This window comes from Bos indicus x Bos taurus, chromosome 11 (genome assembly GCF_003369695.1).
Source record: "Bos indicus x Bos taurus breed Angus x Brahman F1 hybrid chromosome 11, Bos_hybrid_MaternalHap_v2.0, whole genome shotgun sequence".
Lineage (NCBI taxonomy): Eukaryota > Metazoa > Chordata > Mammalia > Artiodactyla > Bovidae > Bos > Bos indicus x Bos taurus.
Window position 1 is genome coordinate 10,621,034 of NC_040086.1, and position 27,129 is coordinate 10,648,162.

At 42.7% G+C, this 27,129-nt stretch overlaps 1 protein-coding gene across 2 annotated transcripts in view; it reads right to left on the reverse strand.

Moving 5' to 3' along the window:
* Window positions 1–948: 948 nt before the first annotated feature.
* Window positions 949–27,129, reverse strand: part of DGUOK (deoxyguanosine kinase) — a 34,339-nt gene continuing 8,158 nt past the window's right edge. The window contains exons 2-7 of one of the 2 annotated variants that reach the window (XM_027554861.1): window positions 24,460–24,572; window positions 11,728–11,915; window positions 7,789–7,936; window positions 2,318–2,433; window positions 1,631–1,730; window positions 949–1,198 (exon numbers count right to left, since the gene is read on the reverse strand). In XM_027554861.1, the coding sequence (XP_027410662.1) occupies window positions 1,172–1,198; window positions 1,631–1,730; window positions 2,318–2,433; window positions 7,789–7,936; window positions 11,728–11,915; window positions 24,460–24,572 (692 nt within the window). In that variant the 3' untranslated portion in view covers window positions 949–1,171. The remainder of the gene's footprint in view (window positions 1,199–1,630; window positions 1,731–2,317; window positions 2,434–7,788; window positions 7,937–11,727; window positions 11,916–24,459; window positions 24,573–27,129) is intronic. The other variant, XM_027554862.1, reaches the window with a different exon arrangement.

A 27,129-nucleotide genomic window follows, 5' to 3' on the forward strand; every position in this document is an offset into this window, starting at 1 on the left:
GATGGCTGTACAACTCTATGACTACACTAAAAACTACAGAATTGAACACTTTAAATGGGTAAATTGTATGGTATGTGAATTACCTCAATAAAACTGTAAAAATTTTTTAAGTAGAATAAAGAAATGCTGTGCTATTTCAAAACATCACACGTCTATTAGAAACCAATCTCACATCCGTTTTGCCAAGTATCAGGGGAAACACAGATTTCTGTCTTCTGGGACACTCTGGGTCCCAAGCTCATTCATTTTCTTGTGGGCCTGTGCAGCTGTTAAGGGCTCAGTGCAGGAATTCCAATCCTGATGAATCGTGGATCTGTAGGCTTCTTTCAATGAAGCACTTCAATTCTATAGAGTCATGTATTTTTCTCTCTTTACAATAAACTATCCTTGAAGCTTGAACTGCAGCACACACAAAAAATTTTCTTTCTAGCATAGACAAATTCACTCCATGAAGTTAACCTGAAACTTACTTGGTAGGTGTTTGGAGGAGGCCAGAGTGCCATGATGACCAAGCCCTAAATGTCATATGCTGAACTTTTAAGCTTGTGATTTATTCTCTCCCTCCTTCCCTCCTTTTCTTTCATCCAGGTTCTTCAGCTTTGGGACAAAGGTCTAAGTACCGACCCCATCGCCCACACCAAGAGTGCTGGATGGGGAGAGACAGAGAAGCTTCCTGGAGTTTGAGCTCCATTTCCTGGCTCTGAGGGCTCACTTCACATCCACCCACTCCTGAGTCATTTTATTCCCCTTCTTCATTCCTAAGGCAGAGCTTGGTCAGGGTTCTGAAGCAATTCCTGCCCTATCATGTCACAAGGAGCCAATGAACATACAGGGAAGTCTGACAGGTGAAGGATTTAAAAGCAAGCCAGGACTTTTTTCAAGTGAAAATGGCTAGTCTAGAGGGAGCTCAGAGCAGTAGATACAAGCTGAAATAAATGAACAAATGGATTAACAAAATCCACAAAAGCACAGACTTTATTTAAGAAGTCCTTGAGATACAAAAGAAGACTAGGGCTAGGTCTACAGATAACAGAAGCTTAACCCCTGAGTGTCAGAGCACTCTAGGGGTAAAAGCAGGTGGGAGCAGAGGACAGAAAGGTGGGTGGCTTGGTATTTTCTGGCTTTAGAAAGTCAGAGAGCCCAGATCCCAGCTAGAACATCCCAGTACTGGTTATAGATTCTTTACAAAGGTGTTTACCTGTGGGAAAGAGAAAAACAAAAAGTTAAATTTCACATTTTCAGGAGACTATACAACAGTCCATCCATAATGCATGTGTAGCCAAGCCTTCGAGTTTTTTGTGAGGAAGAGAACACAGGTATGGAAAGGAAATGAGACCTGCCCAGGGTATCAAGTAGCAGAGCTGGAGAGAATCCAGAAGTCTCATTTCCCTAGTTCTAGAATACCTCAGACGAGGAAGTTAGCTGGAAAGCACATCTTACAAGGCAAATATTTAACAATTATTAGCCCCAAATACTTTAGAGAATAGAGATTATCTTAATAACTTATCCAAGGCCCTACAGGCTTTGGAGTGTGAAATGCAATTTGAGGCGCAATGCATAGGACCCATAGTGAAGTTTTGAAGTGATAAGAGTGTAAAAAAAGAAAAGCAGGAGTTAAGGTCTTCCCCACCCTCCTCATGAGCTCTTCTTGTATGGTTACTTCTTCCGAAAAATCATCATTGACATCCAACACAAGCACTGGAATGTTCAGCAGAGCCTCAGAGTGGAGCCTGTAAGAAGCACGAATATTTAGGGAACAGAAAAAAGATGGTAAGCTTCACATACTCACCAGTCTTAATAATTCATAATAGCTCTAAGGTCACAGGGCTTCTTAGGGAAATTTTATGTAAACAGTTTAAAAAAGGAACTCAATAAAGTTGGCTGGAAAGACGAGATTGAAATTTCTCTTTAGTCTGAAGACTGATACTGAAGGTCGGAGCCCCAAACAATTTAAATGGACAGCACACCAAGCCTGAAGGGAGGAAAGGCTGAAACCAGGAATATTAACTTAGTACACACTGACAATGTTTCAGCCCTTTACCCTGAGCCAACGACTTTATCATCATCAATCACCAAGTTCAGTCTAAGGGCATATCGAAAAATAAAAAAGCTGGGAAACAATCTAATAAAAAAGTTTCTTGAAATATATAGATTATATCCAGTATTAAATTTCTGCTGGGGATAACGCTTAACAATCCCAACCACTTCCAGGACATTCTGAACCTGCTTAAGGGGCTGCGTGTTCAGCTTCCTGTATTTTAATGCCTGGCTGCAGGAAGGCAGGCCCCTGTCCACTGCCGCTCTCTTCTCCACTTACGGGGTTGTCTTGTGGACAAGCCAGGCTTCGTGTTGACCATGAAGCTGCTCCAGATAGGCCAACTCAACTTCTTTCTCCTCTTGCCGGGCCCTCCGCTGTAGTCTCTTTAAACAAACCTGAAAGACAATCCCCAGGCTCTGCTGAGCTCCTGGGTTATCTCGGCTGTTACAGAAGCTGGGGGGCTCTCAGGCCTCCTTGCTGTGTCTATCCTGGGCGCTAGTGTTGTGACATTCCTTCTGCTGCCTTGTCTTCTTAGTGAATCACAGGTTAATGGCAACCATCATCTACCCTAGGAACCTGGAATTATTACTTTTTTCCTCCTCCCTGCCACATCCAGGAAGTCACTGAATTCTCTTTCATCTCTCTCCAGCTGGTTCTCTCCTTGCCTCTCTCTCACCCCTGCCCTGGTCAGGTCCCCAGCATTTCTCACCTGGACTATGGAGCAAGAGCCTTCTGACTCTCTGCCTCCTGGAGGCAGTGAAGTGTATGGAAACAGCACAGGCCTTAAGGTTAGAAAGTCCAGGGTTAAATTCCCATCTTAGCCAGGCACCAGGGGGGTAAGCTTTGTGGGCTTCCATTTCCTCTCATCAACCCCGTGGGTCACTGTGAAGACTCAGGGAAGGGAGCCCATCAGTTCCTGGCAAATGCTGTCTTTTCTCCTACTTTTCCTGCTCAGTCCACCCTTCCAGACTATTGCAATATACAGCTGTCCCTCAGCACGTGCAGAGGGGGTTGCAGGGGCGTTTGGTTCCAGGACCCTCTGTGGGTACGAAATTCCAAGGTTGCTGGAGCCCCTTATGTGTGTGAAATGGCAGTGGGCTCTCCACATCAGGGGTTCCGCGTCTGGATTCGGAGGGCTGACTCCAACGGTATGACTCTCCTTGCAGGGTGCTTATCGCCTTCAGTCACAGGTGCAAGGAAGTATGAGTAACATCATATTTACAAAACGGTACGTAACTTGAAGTCATGTCATATCACACATTCACTCTGGGGCAGAATGCAAATTCTGCATACGTCAAAGTTCAAAAAATAAAAAAGTGAGGCTTGAGATTCACTCTGTCCCTCAGTCCTTCCAGAGCGTGCGTAATTCCAGTCTGTCTTCATCTGATTAGAAATCTGAAGCACAATGACTCAAGGAATGTCACCTTCTCCTTTACTGGTCACACAGGGCCATTCCCAGAGTCTGGCCACCCCTCCTAACTCTCCACTCTTGACATCCTTAGCTCCTTCCTCCCCTGAAGCCGGATGTCACCTCCTGTCTGCAGTACAGACCAAGCTCTTTCGCATCTCAAAACTTTTGCTCTGAATGTCTGCTTTGCCTGAATTGCCTTCCTTTCTTTCTATGCATGGCAAACACTTCATTATTCAGTGTCATCTGTCCTGAGAAAAACACGTAGATTAACTCACTGATTTAGGACTTCTCTCTTTCAAATAGTTTAGTTTTATTCCCAAATGTAAACTTTTATTCCCAAAAAAATGTATAATATTCCCAAAGATGCAATCTGTGCTGTTTCCCTCTTGTATCATCTTTTCTCTATGGAAAGAAAATCATATAAACAAATTTCATTTATGATCTTCTGCCCAACTTTTCAAGTTGATTAACACAGGTTAACAGTCTAACATGCTAATACTTTTAGCACTTATCCCTTCTCATCTCTTTCCCTTGAATCAAGAACTGTTCTAAAGTTAGATGAAGTCCTTGTCCTAGGGAGTCTATAATCTAATTAGATAACAAGTAAAAGAACATATGCAAAACAGCAAATCAGGTGCTCTACTGTGAGGTTTGGATCTTAAGTACAGAAGTCAGATAAGGAAGGCAGCAACTGGGCTGGGGCAGTCAGAGGCGCTTCCTGGAAGCGGCAGGGGCTCCCCCTTCATCGCTGGCACCAGCTTACTCAACACCACTCTGAAAGCAGGCCAGAATCTGTCTGGTCCAGGGCTGAGCACAGGGCCTGGCAGGGCAGGTGGTCAATACATATTTATCGCACATACTCACTGAATGTTTTCATTTCTGACCCCGTCTATCCCTGTTGACCGTCTGCTCCTACTTTTATCTTTTTCCATCTCTACTTTCCTTCCCTCTGAACCTTCTCTTTTTCTTTCTGTCATTCTGTCCCTACATCTTTTCCTCACTGCTGACTGCTTTAAGACCTCTCCGCCGTTCCCTTGCCTCCCCATCACACAGCTTTACAGCCCTGACTAACCACGACCCAGTGCTCTACCCCACTGATGACAGATATTAGTGGCTATTGTCTACTTGCAGAAAGACTTTACACATATAGTCTTACCTCCACTTAAAAAAACATATAAAAGATCTCCTATTACGCATTTGGTTCTTATTTTTCTTAAGAATATGTTTTGAAGATTGTTATATGTCAGTGTAGTACCTTCCAGTTCTTTTTCATGGCTTCAGAGTTTTTCAGTGCATCAATGGAGCATAATATACTTAACTGGCCTCTACTGATGACTACTTGCGTTGTTTATAATAATTTGCTATTATAAACAATGCTGCCCTGCACATGAGCCATTTTGCCTATGTGGGAGCATATTTATGTAGTAAATTCCAAGAAGCATGATTAATAGGGCAAAACTATGTATCCTGCCAGTATACACTGCCAGACTGCCTCCTTAGAGGCTGACCAATTCTCATTCCTGCCAGCAAGGTAGCTTCAGGATTTCTAAACATAGCAAAGCTACCTAATTTTCCTGAGAGAAAAATATTATCAGAATTAATGAAAATGCGTATTTTCCGAATGTGACGTTATGTTTTCAATTATACACTAGGGTAGAGCAATTCTTTTTATAAAAGCTATAATTATTCATTCATTGCTGGCAGGCAAACACTGATGCTAAAGTCTCTCCTGTTAAAATAGGCTAACATTTCCCTTTGCACTATTAATTTACTTAAGAGAGCAAACTTTTCTTCCCTCCCAGAAGCCTAGGTAAACTTCTATTTTGAACATTTGGTGTACTTCTTGCTGTACTGATATGGTTACAAGTTCTTTTTAAAAAAAAAACAACAAAAAACAACCTTGTGCAAACAGTGCTTTAGTCTGGTTCCTCTTTACCTCAGTCCTCATGGGGAGGACGCACTGAACGTGAACAGGAAAGAGCATGGCTGGGACGGCAGCTGCCTGCTTCACTCCACCCGACCCTCCTGGAAGAGCTGCTGTTTGGACTGCCTGCAGTCAGAGGCAGCAACTGGACAGGGACTGCTAGTGGGTCTGACCACTGCACTTCCTAAGCCCCACACCCAGGTGCCCCTTGTCCCAGGTCTTCGCAGCACACGCTGTCCGGGCTGCAGACACGGCCTGGCTCTTGGAGGTACACTGGCCAGCTGCACTCTCTCTTGCTGATTCTTTGGGGCACTGAGGCCCAGCCGTTTCTCTTCTGATTTCTTTTTTTACTGTTGGCTCGCTTGCTTTTTACAGGTTAGTGAAGAGTAGGTAGGAAGGAGCAAAATGCCCTACTCAAGCCCATCACATGAGCTCTAAGCCAACATCTGCCGGGACTCTGCACCGCTTTCTACATAAAGATGTTTCACTTCTGTTCTGCTCTCTCACAGTCCCTCTGGGTCTCACAGCAGAGGTTAGGAGTGACTTCAGGGGAAGGATATCAACATTCTCAGTTCTGGTGCCATCAAAACAGCACCAAAATCCCCATTCAATTCCAAAATGAGTAAGTAATTTTTTTCTACCATCAAGTTGCAGTAATCCTTAATCCTTCAACCCCTATTCCACCCCAGCTGAAATACCTCAATTCGTCTCTCCAAAAAGATGTTACCAGCCACACCGTAACAATTACAGCCACCACCACCATTGTTACCATCATTGTCCCATCTCACAGTCATTCCAAGTACACAAAGACGTGAGGAAGACTTCCTTCCTCTCCTGCTGGGTCCCAGTGGCCCAGCAGGCTAGGTCAGGAACCAGGCAAAGGTTAGGTGGCAGTGCTTTCAATTCTCTTAATGCTCAGCCCAACCTGCTGCTGCCTTCAACTCTCCATCCCATGAACTCCTACTGGAAACCATCACCTCTTCAAACCCAACCACAATCTTCACTCAATTCAAGTCCACAATGCTCTTAATCCATCCTTGGCTCTGGCCATGAGCCTTCCTGGGGGCCAGGACTTTCCTCTCACCCTGAACCCTACATTCGGCTACCTCAAACCATCCTTTTGGCAGGGGTCTCCTTCTCCCCTAAACACTGACACCAATCCCTGCCCCTACCGGACAGTCACCTTCAGAACTGGTCTCTTCTATTCCTGCTCCCAGGAAATGACAACTACTGCAAGAAGTCATAAATGCGCGAGGCTGCCACCTTCAGCTGTGCTTTTCACAGAAGGTTCTCAGCCCTCTGGCTTCACTGCATCTCCAGTTGAGTTTCACTTAAACCTGAGACTCTATTTACTTCCGTGGACTCTCTTTATTTCCTCACAATCTTCAGAAGCTCCTGACATAAAGAGCCCCGATCCCTGGTCCCCTTCACACCCAAGGCCCTTCCTTGCCTGCTGCCACCCTTGCTGAGGTCAGGCCCTTCCATCCGGTCCTCTCCCCTCTGGTTCCTGCGAGTCTGTGTCATGGGGGCGCTCCCACCCATTTTCTGACCCTGGCCAGTCTGCTCTCAGGCTTCTTCCTTCCACAAGACTTGGTCATATACCTAAAAGCCTGGCCTCTAGCCTCAAGAAAACTTTCCCTCCTAAGACTATGCGTTATACCTGGCATTTGACCGTATGTCAGGTATCTGTCTAAAAAGGTGAGAGCAACACATCCCTCAAAAATGCCCCCCAGCTTGACTCCCACTCCAGAGGAGCCCTTAGGGATCACGTGTCTGCGACACTGGATTGGACAGACAAGGACCCATCCAGGGGAAAGATTTCCAGGGCCTGCCCACGGTTGGCAGAGCCAAGGACCCCTGCCATCTCCAGAGACTCCACATCACCACCCTACTGTGTGCTGGGCTGCCCCCATGGTCCAGGTCGGAGGTCATGGGAGGCAACTCCCACAGTCCATCGTGCCTTACCAGTGGCATCCTTCAGGTTCAAAAAAGCAGACAATGAATTAGGAGAGTACCAGGATGAGGTGAGGAAAGCCTCTTCGTCCTCCTGACATGATAGTCAGGAAACCATAGAGACCACAATGGACTCTGATGACCCAGTTAGAGGGAAGGAAAAGCTGAGGCAACTGGCTACAGGTTAGCTGGTCAGAGGGTTGAAACTGTGGATCCCAGTGATAAAGCCCAATCTTCTCTAGGTGGGCACTACATCAAGAGGGACCCTTTAGCCCCCTGCTGCAGAAAGCCTAAGGGAACTGGGTCCTTGTGCTAGAATGGGAGGGTGCTCACCCACTGCTCTCCATGCTCCAGGTAATACCCACAACCAACTTTCTCCAACTGGAAAATCAGGGGCTCAGAGAACAGCACCTCTTAAGTTTCATATGGCCCTAATGTTTAAGGCTTTAAATTCTGTCTTACCTGGGGAGCAGCCTGAAGGTAGATGAAGCCATGCAATCTGAGCCGGCTGGCAAACTCCTGCAGGAGAAAATAATGCCAGTCCTGATAGATATGCCATTCAATGTCACTGAGGGAACCATTTTCAAAAAGAGTCTTTGCAAAGATATACCTGGTTGGAAATGTAGGTGGGATGGGTGAGGGGAAGAGAATGGGAAATGGAATGAAAGGCAAAAGAAAGAAGCAAAAAACATTAATAACAACTTCTTCCACGTCTGTCCAAACCACTTAACCTTTTTGGTTCCTTACTGATTTTTAAGAAGTCTGAATTCTTCACCTACACTTTTTGCTCAATACTGAGAATAGCATTTAGACTTTAGAGGCCAAAATCTCTGAGTGGATTAATCCACTGGAAGAAAAAGGCCACTGAAAGACAGTACCATTGGTTGCTAACAATTTTCCCTCCTGGAAACCAGTCAAAACATGTGCAAATGGTGCATGTAGACTCAGACTTTTAAGATTTCCTTACTATTACTGTAAGGAAGCCCCCAAACAAAAAACAACCTAGTATAAAGCACCCACGACTTACTTTAAGGACTCAAGGGTTCTGAGGCTGCAGAGCCATCCTTTGGTCTAGCCGAGAAGTAGAGCAGGAACTGTACTTAAGTCATGTCCCCTATGGAGCAGGAAACGCATTTCCTACTAACTGCAGTACCTCCAAGAAAACAAACTCTCCTCCAAAGCAAGCCTCCTCTGCTTCTGAGCTTCTAATCCAGATATGAGAAGGCTAAATCTAAAAATCAATCTCATTTTGCCCCTTGCTTACTTCCGTAACTAAAGGAGCATCGGATAAATAGGAAGTCGGAGCTAACTAGAAACCATTGTTTCAGGAGGGGCAATTCTGCTTTCCAACCTCAGGCATCTTGATACAAAACACAGTTTACATCTTAAGCAGTGAATTCCAGTTTCTAAGGCAATACTCAGCAACTGGCTACTTCTGGAAAAATGAAATTCGGAAGCCTTGTCTATGAATGGCTCAGGGAGGTATACACCACAAGGCTGTGAGTGCTGCATAAGAGAAGGGGTTGGAGCGTCACACTCCTGAGTCTGACCTGGCTTCAAAATTCACTAGCTGTGTCACCAGGGGCAAGTCATCAAACTCTCAGGCTGCTTCTTCCTCTGTACATAGATAACAGTTGAACCTAATTCGTAGAGTTGTGAGAACTGTAATACTTACAAGGTGCTTCCAACAGTGACTGACACATACTATTAAAGACATCTTAGCTGTCACTGTAACTACTTCACTGTTAGGCTATGAAGGCACTAATTTGGGAGCTCTGAAATGGCTTACCTATAGCCTAGCTGAAGGCAACAAAGAAAAGAGGTGAATTTCTAATTCAGTATCTGAAAAATGTTTTCAGCTTCTTCATAAGTAACATGGAAATGAAGATCTTATAAAGAGCAAGTAAATACCTGTTAATTAGTCTTATAAAAGGCCCTGGCCTTTTTCTGAGGATGAGCACTTCTTTATTTCTCCAAAGCTGGTAGTGAAGGGGTGAGAGGACATAAAGGCCATGGTGGTGCTAAATGCTGAGGCGGGTGGGGAGAGCCACTGCAGCCTGAATGAAGGGACTGCAGGAAAGGGCCAGCTTAAGCACCAAGGCATCAGGGTCCCTGCTCTAAAACCACATGCTATTGTTTTCTTTCAACTCAAACAGAAAAGATTTAGATTTCCCCCTCCTTGTCATCTACCCTCCCAAACAAGCGATGTTCCTCCTTTGGAATACATATAACACACCTGGGCAGGTGTGCAGTCCCTGCCAGACTAAGGTCACCATGAGGGCAGGCACTGGGTCCGCCCTGCTTACTGCTGCAGCCCCAGGTCTGACCCAGTGCCTGAACACAGGTGGCATTCAACAAATCTGTTCATTTGCTGAGCCAAATGAATAAATGTTTAAAGGAGTGGAGAGGCTCTAAATTACCATCAGGGTTAGAGTGTGTAATCAGTTACCCTTTCTGTCTCAAAAATGTCCCCTCTGAAGAAAACATCTGGGATGCTGTAGCTGCCTATAGTGCAATCAGCTGTCTCCCTTTATACCATGGCACGCCACATGAGGGATCTTAGTCCCCTGATCAAGAATCAAACCCATGCCCCCTACAGTAGAAACACAGAGTCTCAACCACTGGACCGCCAGAGAAGTCTGGAGATCTTCTAAACAGATCTTCTCAAGTCCGTGTACTTTCTAAACAAAGTATTTGTATTTTTAAGGGGTCTCTCACATGTCTACCTCACTAAAGGGCTGAAAATCAAAAGACCAATGGCCAGTCTGTTTCCAGGAAGGTAGCAATATGTAATTCATCTTCCTAATTCAAGAGGCTAGGCTTGAGAGAAGGCAGAGGAAAATAAATAGTAGTGTATCCAACAGTTGAAAAAACAACAAAAGTCTATAGCTCAACCATTTACAATTCACATATTTAGCTTTTATAAAGAACAGGCTCTCTCTTGGGGTCCACAGAGAAGGAGTGCCTAGCCTATAGGGTTTGTATTACATTTCTTGAATGGTTTTTAAGTAATGCTTAAAAAAAAAAATCACAATACATTTACAAATATACCCTTATTTTTCCCCCTCCAGGCGGCTTTATGGGAAGACTAAGAAGTAGCGCTAGTTTTTGTAATTTGGAAGTAAACAGGTAACCAATCTAGCATCTTGAGAAGCGAATGGACAGGGCTTCTCTGGTGGCTCAGCAGTAAAGAATCTGCCTGCAAGAGACATGGGTTCAATCCCTGATCCAGGAAGACCCCACGTGCTCCACAGGAACTAAGCCCATACGCCACAACTCTTGAGCCTGTGCTCTGGAGCTGGGGAGCTGCAGCTACTGAAGCCTGCATGCCCTAAAGCCCGTGCTCCCCAGCCAAAGAAGCCACTGCTCCCTGAGCACCACAGTGAAGAGTAGCCCCCACTCTCTGCAACTAGAGAGAGCCTGGGCAGAATGAAGACCCAGCACAGCCAAAAATACATAAATAAAAATTTTAAAAAAGACGTGAATGGACAATAAAAGTGAATTTTTCCATTCTGATAATTCAAAGGGGCTTCAGAGCTCAACATGCTTTGAGCCACCATCTCACACTGACACAGGTTCCTTCGGATAAAAAACCCTCAGTGATGTCCAGATCGAGGCACCCTCACTTCATTGCCAAATGGCTGAAACACAAGACTCAGCCTGGTCTTGTGGCAGAACCAGGAATTCCGGAGTATAGACGGACTAGCTCCTTTAGAATCAAGGGGCTGAATTCCCAAGCTAGCTGCTAGCCTTCGTGAAAAGTGACTCATCTCACTCCATCGGTAGATAGGATAATGCCCTTCCCTGGACCTATGAGAGACTGAATATCTCTTATAGACTCTGGCCAATAATAAGTCCTCTCACACGAGAGAGTCAAAAATGGTTACATCCAAGACAGAAGTCAATTTTTCAGATGTGCTTCTACTCAGAAATCCTTTCTTGAAGAATAAAACAAGGATAAATGTATTTCTCCTATCATTTTAGGAACACAGATTTTAATTCCATCTGCTTTTTTCTTCAAGGCGATAGCCAGCCACTGATTCATCTGGTTTGCTGAAACATACGCTGCTACTTAAGTGTCTCTTCCGAGCCTTTGTGCATGTAACGGTTTTACTAGGTAGCCACCAGCCTGCTTCTGTGACAGAAAAGACGACAAGGCAATCAGTGCCAATGTGAGAAATTAGATGTATTTAGTTTATGAAAAACACAGTTTCCTTTCTTGACATGTGTGGTAACTGAAATTGTAAGTCTGAACAAATCTCTATAGTGTTGTCGTTAAAAAGAAGACAATTTTTTCAAGGATAACATTCAATGACAAGAGCAGTTCAGGGTCTGACCAAGAAAAGAAAACCTGTGGCGCTGAGCACAGCGCCTGTGGCCGGCAGAGGCTCGGGACCTTACCTGTCGCTGTACACAGACCTCTCAAAGATCTGTACTGCCCTCCCAACCGCTAAGAGTTTCTCAGGGAAGGGCTCCAACTGTACTTTCAGGCGGCTCAGGAAAGAAAATGTCTGGAAGGTATAGGACCATCGTGCTGGCTCCTGGTACATCATATCCAGCAAGTTTCCAAGGCTGGTGGCAGCGCCGGCCTAAAGGCAAATTACAAAAGAGGAGAATTTCCTAGGACGCATTTACTTGACAGTGTTCACCACCCTTCTACCTCATACCTTGTAATCACTGGGAGAAGCAATTACAGAGGTTTCCTCCCACTAAAAAGATACTGCATCCCTCACCGTTGGTGCAGTCAAAGCTACACAACCAAGGGAGAGACTTTCCTACTTTATTAGGTGAGACTCTGATAGAGGGAGATGACATGCCTCAACACACCTAGAACAGCAGAGGCAGAACCACCGTACAATTAGCACATGCACCGATAGATGTGTTTGCAGAGCGTGCCGGAGGAGGAGTTAACAATCACAGCCACCTAAAACTCTACTTGCAACCATACTACCTCTACCGCAACACTATGTTGCCTCTCTCTGGGGCTTCCATTTGTGGTTCTTTCTAAAACTAACCTAGACAAGAAAGTAACTGACTATAAAATCCAACCCACAAAATAAAGAGTTCTGTCTCTCTTATGGCAGAGCTACACGTTGTTAAACAAACAAACACACGAACAAACAAAAACACACAAATCCCTCCTCCTGGATTCTAGACACTTTACGAAAGGCACGTGAAGACCCACTTACTCAGCATGTGCAGGCGGGAACGTGTGTAAGATACTCAGGAACCCTAGATTCTTTCCTGGGCTCTGCCACTGACTCAGTGCTAAAGTGAGTTTTGCGCAAAGCACTCTTATCTGTGTTCAGTCACCATTAACTGAAGGCCTGTGTGGATGAGGTGCTACGTGAGCTAGGTGCTGTAAGGGGTACAGAAAACAAAATTAAGATTTATCTCAATGTTCACTGTGCTATACTGTCTCATTTGATCTTCACAACAGCACCATGAGGTAGGTACCCCTGTTATGCCCATTTCCTTGAGGAGAACATCCACTCAGAAAGGTGACGGAACTTGCCTAAGGTTTCATGGTTAAGTGTTGAATGGGGACTCAAACCTGGCTTCCACTAACTTCTTCATTTTAATACTTCTCCATATAAAAGCGAGCAAGACATGGTTCCTAAATTTAAGGAGCTCATAATGCAAACAGAAAGGGGGTGACAAAAATATGGAAAACTAGACTAGAAAGCAGAACATACAACAAAGGGGTGCTCACATATGGTGGAGAGAATCTGGGAAGTTTCTGGAAAAGAGTGGCATTAAGCTGGGAAGTAAGTAAATGCTACATGGAATCTCCATAGATGGAAATAGAGATTAAGAAGAAAGAATTTCACATAGAGACAAAAGTCTTGGTGGGGGTGGGGGGTGGGGAAGGGGAGGTTAGACAACCACAAGTGGTCCGGTTTCACAGAATATCAACCCTGGATTCCAAAGAAGGGTCTTACCCTTTGGAAGGTTTCATCAGGAGCAATGCAGGTAGAGCACAGCAGGTCACAAAACAACTTCCCTCCTTCCAGTCCCAACCCACAAACACACACCAGCCTCACAAACGGCCCCTGGCTGAGAGCTGGAGGCTGAAGCAGGAGGACAAATTTGGATGTACTGGGGTCTCTGGCAGGGTCACTGGAGACTGTAGGGAGCCCATGGTGCGTGGCACAGTTCTGAGATGGCAGGGAAGCCAGCTGACTGGAGTGGGGCACTGCGCTGGCAGAGGCACCAGGTTGACTGTACAGAGGCCTACACTATTTCTAAAGAACCTATCTCAACTACAGAACATGAAGCACATATCCCTTTAGACATAAAAACAAAAAAGGGGACAAGCAGTGGAAATAAAAATACTCAGCCATTCAAAAGGAGTGAACTCATCAATGTGCTCAGGACAAGCAGCCTCTCAGGAGACAGAGCTATTGCCAGAGAAAGGAGAAAATGGAAAAAGCTCAATAAGATTCAAGAGACTGCCACACTGATAAGAACAGGTTATCAAAAAAAGGAGCCAGAGACTTCCCTGGAGGTTAAGACCCCGCACTTCCACTACAGGGGCAAGGCTCCGATCCCTGGTTGGGGAACTAAGGTCCCACAGACTGCATGGCATGCCCCCCAGTAAAAGAAATGAACCCAGGCTCCAAATGGAACAATATGAAAAGAACATTCTTAGAGGGAAAAAATGCAATTGCCAAAACGAAACTCCCAATGAAGACAGTAACCAGCAGACTGTAAACTGCACTAAACCTAATTAGTGAGTATCAAACAGAACACTGCTTTCCTCCTGGCTCAGACTAGTACAGAATCTGCCTCCAAAGTGGGAGACCTGGGTTCGATTACCGGGTTGGGAAGATCCGATGGAGGAGAGCATGGCAACCCACTCCAGTGTTCTTGCCTGGAGAATTCATGGACAGAGGAGAATTCATGGACAGAGGACAGAGAATTCATGGACAGAGGAGCCTAGCAGGCTACAGTCCATGGGGTCGCAAAGAGTCAGACACGACTGAGCAGAGTAGGACAGGACTGAGTGACTAAGCACAGCACACAGCACATACAGAGTATCAACTCAAGAAATTTTTCCTAAACTAACAGAAAAAAGCAGAAAGTTAAGAAACAAACAGAAACAGTTTAGGAGATCCAATATACACTGTTACACAGTGGGAGGGTATTTTTTGTTTTTTCTTTCTTCTGGAAAGATACATCAAGATGTAATGTCACCTTCTCCAACCCCACAGCAGTTAATACAATTTTGTATCAAATAACTTTTCAAACAAGAGCTAAAACAATGTGCAACTTTGCAGTACCCATATTTTAGATAAAACTACCTACCCAAAGTGAACAATTTTCTTTCTCAAGTGATGAGCCCAATACAGAGAGGTGAAATGCCACTACCCCCCCAAAAAAAGAGATGAATGGAGGAAGACCACTACTCATAAGGTCTGTGTCTCCCTCTCAACAAATTTCAGTCACTGAGAATCACTGTCTAATAGAAACATGACATATCTCTAGGTATTTTAGAACAAAAATAAACTTTTAAAACCATGGTACTTTTACTATGGTTTTAGTTCAGGTGAAAAAGAAGCCAAAACCAAAGAAAAAAATTAAAGAATATCTCTGAAGACGTGAGACTTTCCACCAGAGAAATTTGCTGAGTACCAGAAAGGATTTAATATGGATTTACATATGTGGCTTTCATATTCTCTCTTTCTCTCTCTCTATCTCACATACACACACACACCCAGACCTATCCTAGCAAGATCTCAATTCATAAAAACGAAACAAAAACCTAAGGAGGGGGGAAATATTAATTTCTTACATTTAAAAAAAGATCAGAACCACATAACACTTCCCTATAGCAGAAACCTAGATAGTATATTAAAAGGCAGAGACATTATTCTGCCAACAAAGGTCCCTATAGTCAAAGCTATGGTTTTTCCAGTATTCATGTGTGGATGTGAAAGTTGGACTATAAAGAAGGCTGAGCACCAAAGAATTGATGCTTTTGAACTGTGGTGTTGGAGAAGACTCTTGAGAGTCCCTTGGTCTGTAAGAAGATCCAACTAGTCCATCCTAAAGGAAATCAGTCCTGAATATTCACTGGAAGGACTGATGCTGAAGCTGAAGCTCCAATACTTTGGCCACCTGGTGCAAAGAGCCAACTCATGGAAAAAGACCCTGATGCTGGGAAAGACAGAAAGCAGGAGGAGAAGGAGCTGACAGAGGATGAGATGGTTGGACGGCATCACCAACTCAATGGACATGAGTCTGAGCAGGCTCCAAGGTATGGTGAAGGACAGGGAGGCCTGGTGTGCTGCAGTCTGTGGGGTCACAAAGAGTCAGACACGACTAAGCAACTGAGCAACAACACAACAGAAATTAAAGACATTTTAAGACAAGCAATCGCTCAGAGACTATATTAATACCACCTACATTCTAAAAAAAAAATTCCTCTAAAATAAACTTCAACCAATTGAAAAATGAATCAAAGAATCAAGAAATGGGAAGTGGCAATAAGAAAACAGTGTTCAGTGAATGACCAGCAGAAGAGAGTTAAGTATAAATTATTATTAATGTGGTTAAGAAGTTTACTGCCAATTTCTATAGTTAAAAGAGAAATTTCCAGGAATTCCCTGGCGATCCAGTGGTTAGGACTTGGTGATTTTACTGCTGGGGTCCAAGTTCAATCCCTGATTAGGAAACTAAGATCTCACAAGCTGTCCAGCCTGGCCAGAAAAAAAGAGAGAAAGAGACAGAGAAATTTCACTATGTACAAACATTCCAGAACTATAAAATTACAGATTTCTATGCTTGGGTGGTAGAGCCTAGAGAAGAAAGTAATAAAAAAGTAGTAAAATTTATTTTTTTCTTTCATGGAGATGCCATTAGTATCTATAAATAGGTTTAAACCTGAATATATATATATTTTTTATTGAAGTATAGTTGATGTACAATATTATATTAGTTTCAGGTGTACAACACAGTGATTCCGTATTTTTGCAGATTATACTCCACTATAGCTTATTACAACATAAATGGCTATAATTCCCTGTGCTGTATATTCTTGTTGCTTTGTCTATTTAGTATGTAGTAGTTTGTATCTGTTAATCCTACATTCCTGATTTGTTCCTCCCCCTTCCCTCTCCTCTTTGGTAACCACAAGTTTGTTTTCTGTATCTGTGAATCTTAAACATATATATATATATTTAACATGTATATTTTTAGTTTAAATGTTTCCACTAGCAGAGTAAAAATAGTAAAAATTACCACAGGAATGAAGCGGAGAAAGATGAAAGAAATATTTAAATACAGAAAAAAGAAAAAAAAAAGGAGATGAAAGCACAAAAATAAGGTGGCAGGAAGAAGTTAAATATAATCATGATCAAAGAGAAAAATTCCCAGGAATGGGAAGCAGACCCTCAAAATGTGTAAAAGCTAAAACTCCTGTTCATAAGTGAAACACCAAACCAAGATGACAGATATTAGTTGAAAACAAAGGGGCAGAAAAATCCATCAAGTAGGTGCAAATAAAAAGAAAGCAGATGTGGCAAAGCTGTATTAAGAAAAAAAGCATTAGGGACTTCCCTGGTGATCCAGTGGTGAAGAATCTGCCTGTCAATGCAGGAAACATGGATTCAATCCCTGGTCCAGGATGACCCTGCATGCCTCAGAGCAACTAAGCCTGTGCTCCAGAGCTGCAGAGCCACAGCTGCTGAGCCTGTGCACTGAAACTACTGAGGCCCGCGTGCCAGAGCCTGTGCTTGACACAAGCGAAGCCCCCACAAGAGGAAGACCACGCACTGGAGCGAGACAGGGGCCTCCCCGCTGCTCGCCGCAGCTAGAGGAGGCCAGTGTACAGCCACAAAGACCCATTTATTTTATGTAAAAATAAAAAATAAGTAAATAAATATTTTTTAAAATACAAGGAGAAATGGGCAAAACATAATAAAAGCACAAAACTTTAGTACACTTCTCTTAGCATTTAATTAAAAAAAAAACCTGTAGAGAACTTGGAGGATTAGACTCTAAACCATTTTTTTCACATATCGGAAACTGGGATACATAGTACAATGCTTACTAAACAGAACAGACATTTTAATTATTCCTTAGGAGTGTCACTAAATTGATAGTCTCATAATCAATGGCATCTTAGAATGGATAAAATATGTGACATCAAACTACACAGAATTTACGGAAATACATACTCTTCTTAAAAGTCCATGGCAAACTTATGAAAACTGACCATACACAGGCCATGAAGAAAACCTCAGTAAGTTTCCCCAATGAGAAACTGTATCAGCCACACTGATCTTAACAAAATAAAACTAGATTAACAAAATAATAAACATACAAAATCTACTCAGAATATGTAAAACACTAAAAATAATTCTTAGGCAAAAAATAAGTTAAAACTACAATTACATATTTTTTAGAAATTTCAGTTACAGTCTCATATGTCAAAATCTAGAAGATAGGGCCATAAGTTATTCTACGAAGAAACTTTCCCATTGCAAATGCTTTTATCGGGTTGGCCAAAAACAGGTGGGAGAAAACCTAGTGAACCTTTTTGGCCAACAGTATTATTAAGGCAGAAAAAAGGGGAAAATACACAAATTAATCATTAACTTTATTAAAGACTTTTCAAAATACAAAAATTCTGAGAAATAAATTTAAAAGCAAAAAGTAATGAACTAGAATGCAAGCCCCAACAGAATTAAAAATTACAATCTATTAATTGCACCTTTTAAAAAAGAATAAATAATCATCTACCAAGTCTTTTCCTTTCAAAATATTCACACAGATAAGCAACATGAGACAAACAATAAAATAACTCTCAATACAGAATTTAAAGCATAAAAGACATGTACAAATTTTACATTATTAAATTTGAAAATCTTAATAAAAGGCAATTCTTTGGAAAAAAATTATCAAAAGTGACTAAAAACCCTGAATAATAATTGAGGAAGAAAGAGTTGTCCAATATTCCCCTCAAACAACATCAAGTCCATGTAATTTTGAAACTAATTTCTATCATACCTTCAAGGAATAGACAATTTCTATGCTAAAAATGATACAAAGCTCAATTCATTTTCATAACCCTGATGGTAAAACCTGTCAAAAACTGTATACCCAAATAGTAATACCAATTAAATTTATAAATACACATGCAAAAGTCCAAACAACATATTAGCAAATTAATGCAACAGTACACCATGATCAAAAGGGTTCATTCTAGGAATGTGAGGATGACATCATTATCAAATCTATGACTAACACTAAGAGAAAAAAGCAAAGGAAAGAAAAATCCCATGGTTATCTCACTAGATGCTAAAAAAGGCTTTTGATGAAAACTTAACATCTGATACTGATAAAAACAGTTAATATCTTAGTAATAGAAGGGTACCTCCTCCACACAGTCTATTGAAATGAATGACAAGCACAGAACTTAATGATGATACATTAGAGGTAGTTTCACTAAAGACAGAAAAGATAAGGGTGACTACCATCACTGCTACTATTTAATATTATTCTGGAACTTCTATCTAACAAAAGAAACCAGAAATGAGGTTTGGATATTGGAAAGCCCTTACAAGTGATTAGGATTTAGAGAAAACTATTATTTTCTAAAACCTCAAGCAAATAAAGCAAAAAAAAAAAAAAAAAGAGAGAAGAGAGAGAATTAAGTCACACAAGACATATACAACAATCAACTGCTTTTCTTTAAAACAGCAATAACCAGTTTGAAAAAGATGATGGAAAAACAGTTCCCAGTCACAATAACCACAAAATATATAACCACTCAACATGACTATTACTGGAAATGCAGATAACAATTGGGGGAAAATTAAGACTCCTGTAACTTTCAAAGTCACATAAAGGGTAAAACCTTAAAAGCAAAAGAAAGAAAAACAAGTGCATGTTTTTATCACCTTGGGCTTGTAACAGGTTTTTTTAGACTTTCACATCAAAGGCAGTAACTACGAAGAAAATGTAGCTCTGACCACATAAAAACTTTCAAGTATTACATTGCGAAATATCCCATACAGAAAGGCAAAGAAAAAATGACAACACTGGGGAAAGAATCGACAGTATATGACAAAGAGTTAAGATATTTAACAATACAATGAGTTCTTATGAAGCCAGTACAAAAACCTGAAGATCTCAATAGGAGGAAAAAGTGGCAAGAGGTTTGAACAAGCAGTTCATAAAGAATACTAAAACATAGCCAATAAAGATTAAAAAGTTGTTCAATTAATTGGTAATCAGTTCAGTTCAGTTCAGTCGCTCAGTCATGTACGACTCTTTGCAACCCCGTGAACCACAGCACGCCAGGCCTCCCTGTCCATCGCCAACTCCGGGAGTCTACCCAAACCCATGTCCATCAAGTCAGTGATGCCATCCAACCATCTCATCCTCTGTCATCCCCTTCTCCCGCCTTCCCATCTTTCCCAGCATCAGGGTCTTTTCCAATGAGTCAGCTCTTCGCATCAGGTGGCCAAAGTATTGGAGTTTCAGCTTTAGCATCAGTCCTTCCAATGAACACCAAGGACTGATCTCCTTTAGGATAGACTGGTTGGATCTCCTTGCAGTCCAAGGGACTCTCAAGAGTCTTCTCCAACACCACAGTTCGAAAGCATCAATTCTTCAGTGCTCAGCTTTCTTCACAGTCCAACTCTCACATCCATACATGACCACTGGAAAAACCATAGCCTTGACTAGACGGACCTTTGTTGACAAAGTGATGTCTCTGCTTTTTAATATGCTATCTAGGATGGTCATAACTTTCTTTTCAAGGAGTCAGTTCAGTTCCGTCACTCAGTCATGTACAACTCTTTGCGACCCCATGAACCACAGCACACCAGGCCTCCCTGTCCATCACCAACTCCCGGAGTCTACCCAAACCCATGTCCATCAAGTCAGTGATGCCATCCAACCATCTCATCCTCTGTCATCCCCTTCTCCCGCCTTCCATCTTTCCCAGCATCAGGGTCTTTTCCAATGAGTTAGCTCTTCACATCAGGTGGCCAAAGTATTGGAGTTTCAGCTTCAGCATCAGTCCTTCCAATGAACACCCATGACTGATCTCCTTTAGGATGGACAGGCTGGACCTCCTTGCAGTCCAAGGGACTCTCAACAGTCTTCTCCAACACCACAGTTCAAAAGCATCAATTCTTTGGCACTCAGCTTTCTTTATAGTCCAACTCTCACATCCATACATGACCACTGGAAAAACCATAGCCTTGACTAGACAGACCTTTGTTGGCAAAGTAATGTCTCTGCTTTTGAATATGCTGTCTAGGCTGGTCATAAATTTCCTTCCAAGGAGTAAGCATTTTTTAATTTCATTGCTGCAATCACCATCTGCAGTGAATTTGGAGCCCAGAAAAATAAAGTCAGCACTGTTTCCACTGTTTCTCCATCTATCTGCCATGAAGTGATGGGACCGGATGCCATGATCTTAGTTTTCTGATGAAGGGATGCAGCCAAAGCAAAAACACCACCCAGTTGTAGATGGGACTGGTGATAGAAGCAAGGTCTGATGCTGTAAAGAGCAAAATTGCATAGGAACCTGGACTGTCAGGTCCATGAATCAAGGCAAATTGGAAGTGGTCAAACAGGAGATGCCAAGAGTGAATATCAACATTCTAGGAATCAGCGAACTAAGATGGACTGGAATGGGTGGATTTAACTCAGATGACCATTATATCTACTACTGCGGGCAGGAATCCCTTAGAAGAAATAGAGTAGCCATCATGGTCAACAAAAGAGTCCGAAATGCAGTACTTGTATGCAATCTCAAAAACGACAGAATGATCTCTGTTCATTTCCAAGGCAATCCATTTAATATTACAGTAACCCAAGTCTATGGCCCAACCAGTAATGCTGAAGAAGCTGAAATTGAATGGTTCTATGAAGACCTACAAGACCTTCTAGAACTAACACCCAAAAAAGATGTCATTTCATCATAGGGGGCTAGAATGCAAAAGTAGGAAGTCAAGAAACACCTGGAGTAACAGGCAAATTTGGCCTTGGAATACAGATTGAAGCAGGGCAAAGGCTAATAGAGTTTTGCCAAGAAAATGCACTGGTCATAGCAAACACCCTCTTCCAACAACACAAGAGAAGACTCTACACATGGACATCACCAGATGGTCAACACCGAAATCAGATTGATTATATTCTTTGCAGCCAAAGATGGAGAAGCTCTATACAGTCAGCATAAACAAGACCAGAAGCTGACTGTGGCTCAGATCATGAACATCTTATTGCCAAATTCAGACTGAAATCGAAGAAAGTGGAGAAAAGCACTAGACCATTCAGGTATGACCTAAATCAAATCCCTTATGACATACAATAGAAGTGAGAATTAGATTTAAGGGACTAGATCTGATAGACACAGTGCCTGATGAACTATAGACGGAGGTTCATGACATTGTACAGGAGACAGGAATCAAGACCATCCCCAAGAAAAAGAAATGCAAAAAAGCAAAATGGTTGTCTGAGGAGGCCTTACAAATTAATAATCAAATAAATGTAAAATAAAATAACATACCATTCATTTTCTTCACTCTCAAGTCAGAAAGGATAAAAAAATAATACCCTGTGTTGCTGAAAATATGAGAAAAATAGTAAAACTTTTCTGAAGGAAGATTTTACAAAATGTAACAAAAGTCTCAACAAAACATGTAATTTGGGGACATCCAAATACCACTTCTAGATTACCCTCAAAATTAAGCCATTAAAAAGAAAAAAAGATATGCTACAAAAATATTCATCATTGTGACAGTTTATAATAAGCAGAAATTAGAAAAGTAAACATTCAAAATAAGGCTGGATGACTAAATGATAGTACACCACATTATACAGTGTAACATCATACAGCAACCGTTAAAACGACATTAACGGAAAGGAAGAAGGCCTTGGGTATCAAGGGACGTGCAAGTGACAGTCACAATTTTTACTTTAAAAGAGGAAACGTGGGCATCCCTGGTGGCTCAGTGTAAAGAATCCACTTGCCAGGGCAGGGGACACTGGTTGGATCCCTGGTCCGGCAAGATCTCACATGCCTTGGAGCAGTAAGCCCATGCGCCAGCTACTACTTAGCACGCACACTGCAACCAATGAGGCCTGGTCACCTAGAGCCCATGCTCCGCAACCAGAGAAGCCACCAGTGAGAAGCCCGAGCAGCGCAATGAGAGCAGTCCCTGCGTGCCGCAACTAGAGAAAAAGCCTGCGCAGCCATGAAGACCCAGCACAGCCATAAATACATTTTTTAAAAGATGAAATGTGTGTATGTTTTATACATTTATATGTGTGTTAATATATACATTTTGTCCTTTTAAAAAAATTTAAAAGGACAAAAATGTTAACTGTTTTATTTCCAGACAATGGGATTATCAGAGTAGTAATTATCTAAGTTGTGCCAAAATTTAGTGGCTTAAACAAAAAAAGACATTCATTAAATCCACTTCTACGGGAAAGGAATTCGGGACACAGCTTAGCCAGGTGGTTCTGCCTCAGGGTTTTCCATGAGATTTCAGTCAGGATATTGGCTGAGGCTACAGTCATCTGAAGACTTGACTGGGGATTCAAGGATTTGCTTCCAAGAAGACTCAGTCACACGGCTCCTGGCAGGACCAGTTCCTTGCTGCGTGGACCCCTTCACAGACAGGTACGCTGCATCACAGGGCAGCTGGCAGCCCCAGAGCCAAAAGTGATCGAGAGAGAGCAGGACGGAAGATACGGTGTCTTTTACCACCTACCACAGAAAGTCACACACTATTAATCCTGCTACACTGTACTCATTAGAAGCAAGTCACCAAGTCCAGATCACACTCCAGGGGAGAATTAAGAATAAAAGAATTAATACTATTTCCTTCTTGAAGGAAACAGTACCAAATCTGTGGTTATATTTTTAAATCCCCAAAGCAGGTGCCCTGTGGCATACTCAGAAAAAGATAATTTATTTACTAAATAGAAAAGTTAATCTCACATATACACACACACAGGTACATACATAGATGGAGACAGTTTAAAAAAAACAAATATCCTCAGTAAGTATAAGTGTCTGCCAAAAAAGGTAACACGATCCTAAGTTGGAAGCACAAGCAAAGGGCACAGAGAACCAGTTCTATGGTATTCTGTACCATGTAGACGATATCTAAGATGTCCTGTTCAGCTCTGAGTGCTACTCTTACTAAAATCTAGGTGGAAAACCAACAGACAGGAGTGCATCTCCTACACAAAGTTACTTCTGCATGAGAAACAGTCTGGAGGAAAATGGTATTTGATTTCAAAGAGAAGACTCAACGGGGCAAAAAATCAAGAAATCATTGCCTTAGAAATGAATGAAGAGTTGCCATGTGGAAAAGTTAAAAGTCTTAAGAGTCAGAACTTGAACCAATGAATCAGAGTCACAGGTATGCAAAGTGGCTCATACAAGAACTTTCTAACAATAGGCTGTTAAAAGCAAGAATGAGGTACTCGTGACTGCTCCTGGAACTACAGGAGTCTGCGGAGATGCTGCCACTCCCTCAGTTGCTTCTGAGGGTCACGTCCAGTTGGTTGTTCCCTACTCACACTGATGTGGCTAGTGAGAAACCAAGCCCGTGGCCTCTCCCACAGCAACATACTGACGGGAGGGCTTCAGCCACAAGGCATCTGTGAAATGTACAGTGTTTGGGACAGGACAGTGCCTGGCACATAGTATGCACTTTATAAACGTTAGCTATGATTTCTGCATTGACTTAAAATGTGACAAGATCTTCTCTAAGATTCCTTTCAATTTCTAAGACTTCAAAACTAAGCTAAAATCACTGTAATTAACTACTATTCCTGATGGTCAATTTCAATAAAATACTTAAGGGTAGGAATGACAAAATTAATCTTCAATGACAGGATGGCTGGCCATGCTTTGGGAAACTGGAAAGAACAGAGGCAATCACTTAAACAGAAATGTCAAAACTACAAAAATCAAAACTTAACACATTCAAACAAGTCATCCCTCCCTGATGTACACAGTCTGCTTTCTGAAATAAAGGTATTTTAAAAAGGAGACACAAAATGGACTACTTCACCTACTTGGAGCAAATTAGATTACTGCAACTAGTTTATGAACCCAAGCCTGCCAACTACCCACCACAACTGAAAACTTACTTTTTGGGAGCCAGCAGCCAGGACATTCTGCCATGTTGCTACAGGTTCTGTAGCTACGTGCCACTCTGGGTAAGTTTTCGTGAGTAACTTCACAAAGGTGGATTTTCCCACAGCTGCAATGCAAACAGCATGTATTGGGACACTTCCCAAATCAGGTTACAGGAGAAGGCTGCTACTCAACTCTTCCACAAACACCCAACTCAGCAGCCACATCACTGTCAGACAGATGACAGGTCATGCCATGCCAACCAGAGTCACCATGATGAATGCAGGTAACAGGGAGGAAAAATACCCCTAAGATTGGATTTGTAATTTTATTGCCCCAACCTCCCAGAGGAATAGAGTATTTAATAACAGTTAAAAATGGAATACTCTCAAAAGTAGACGAAATCAACTACATATGTTATAAACCTTGAATCACAGTCAGTTATTCTGTGACAGTATAAAATTGCAAGTTTTTCTATAGAAAATGAAGACAATGACCCTCATGCATTCAACAAATCTAACCAATACTCAGGGAGTGCTATTACGTGCTCAGAACCGTCTGGCACTGGTGGTACCACGGTAAACAAAACACAGATTTTTTGTACGGATTCTGCCCTCACAGAGCTTGTGTGAGAGACAGACACCAAGCAAACACATGAGTAACTAACAACAAACTGTGATAGTGCTAGGAAAGAAAAATGCATGCTGACTCTAATGTAGCTCGAAAGATCAAGGAAGGTTCCTCTGAAAAATGTGACCTGAGGTGAGACCTGAAAGACGAGGACTGGTCAGGTCAAGGGTGGGGTAAGGGGAGAGAGAGCAGCCAGGCCAAGGATGGGGGGAAAGGTCAGGAAAAGAGAAAAACAGTGCACAAGGGGAAAGAAGAGAATCTGTGGCCGTGAAGAAGGCACTGCAGCGACAGTGTGGTCAAAAGAGGGAGAAGGACGGCAAAAAGTGAGCGTGGAGAGGGCAGCAGGCAGGGCGGGCCAGGCCACACGGGGCCTTGTACCATGCGAAGAAGGGCAATGGGAAACCACTGAGGAAGAGTTTTAAGCAGGAAAATAACAAGTTACCACCTCATTTTTAAAAGACACTCCACCAGCTAGGTTGGAACACAACAGGAGCTTCAACCAAGGCAACAGCAGAGGAGGTGGAAAGTAGTGACTGCTATGAGAAATATTCTGGAGATGAAATTAACCCAGTACCACAACATTTAAGTTCCCTCTTCCCATTTACACCAACATCTAGCCCACACCTTCCTAAATTCCAGACTAAGAGCCCTCCAGACATTTCCACTTGAATGTCCCACAAGCACCTCGAAGTACTGACATTTGCTAAATGAACTCACGATCTTCCCGACCAAACTGAGCTTCCTCCCATATCCCAATCTCAGGGCACAACAGCACTATCCACTCAGTCACAACTTCCTCCTCTGCCAAACCTCAAGTGGCCGCCAAGTGCTGTTAAACATGCCTTCTAACATGTTGAACATGCCTTCTAACATGTTGAACATGCCTTCCCCATCTGTCCTTCTATTCCCATTTCCCACTCAAGACCAGGCTCTCATTTCTTGCCTCTCAAACTCTGGCCTTGCCCTCTTCAATCCATTATTCATACTGCAGCAGCCACACCACACAAAATAACCCTGCCTAAAATCCTCTGACAGGTCCCTACTCCCTTCATGACAAAATTCAAACCCTTTAGCATGGTGTATGACGGTGGTGGTGACGATGAAAGTCTCTGAGTCATGCCTGACTCTCTATGACCCCATGGACTGCAGGCCACCAAGCTTCTCTATCCATGGAATTCTCCAGGCAATAGGTTGGAGTGGGTTGCCACTTTCTTTTCCAGGGGATCTTTCTGATCCAGGGATCGAACCCAGGTCTCCTGTATTGCGGGCAGATTCTTTACTGTCTGAGCCACCAGGGAAGGCCAGCATGGCCTGTAAGACATATAAAAACCTGGCCTCTGCATAGACGGTTCTGCCTTAGCTTCTCTTCAGACACCCAGAGCTCCCGCTGGACCAAACGCCTTGCAACTTTAATCAGGCCGTGTGGTCTGCTGCAAATGTGCCTTCGCATGTGCTTTCCCACTTCCTGGGGAACCTCCTCTCCTCCTCTGACCAGCTACTACTCAGTCTTCAGGATTCTGCTTAGATACGCATCCTGTGTGCAGCCTTTCAGGACCTCACACCTATAAGCTGGATTGGCCCGGCAATGCTTGTGCTTGGCCTGGCGACGTGGATAAGACTCCATCACTGCCACTGTAATTCTGTTTCTCTAAGTAGAAGACGGGGTTCCTCCAAGGCAGGAACCAAAGCCCAGACTAATGACCCAGCCGAGTGAATCAAACATACATTATTAATTTCAGTTCCCTACGAAACCCACATCTATTAAAAACCAAAACATCCAAAACAATTGAGCACTTGGAGCTCAATCTCCCCTATCAGAGATGATCTTTCTCAAGTGAATTCCACCCTTAGAAGGAACCCAAATGGAACTAAGAGAAGGAAAGGGGAGGCATCCTTCCTTCGATTCTATCAGCCATTCATGGTTGATGACTGGGAGTAAAGAGATGTCTCAGCAGGAGAGCCCACACATCCAATATGTGACATTTATCATACACTGCTCCAACTCCTCTCTGAACACAGGGGGTGAAAAACACACAACAGAAATCTGTGCATTT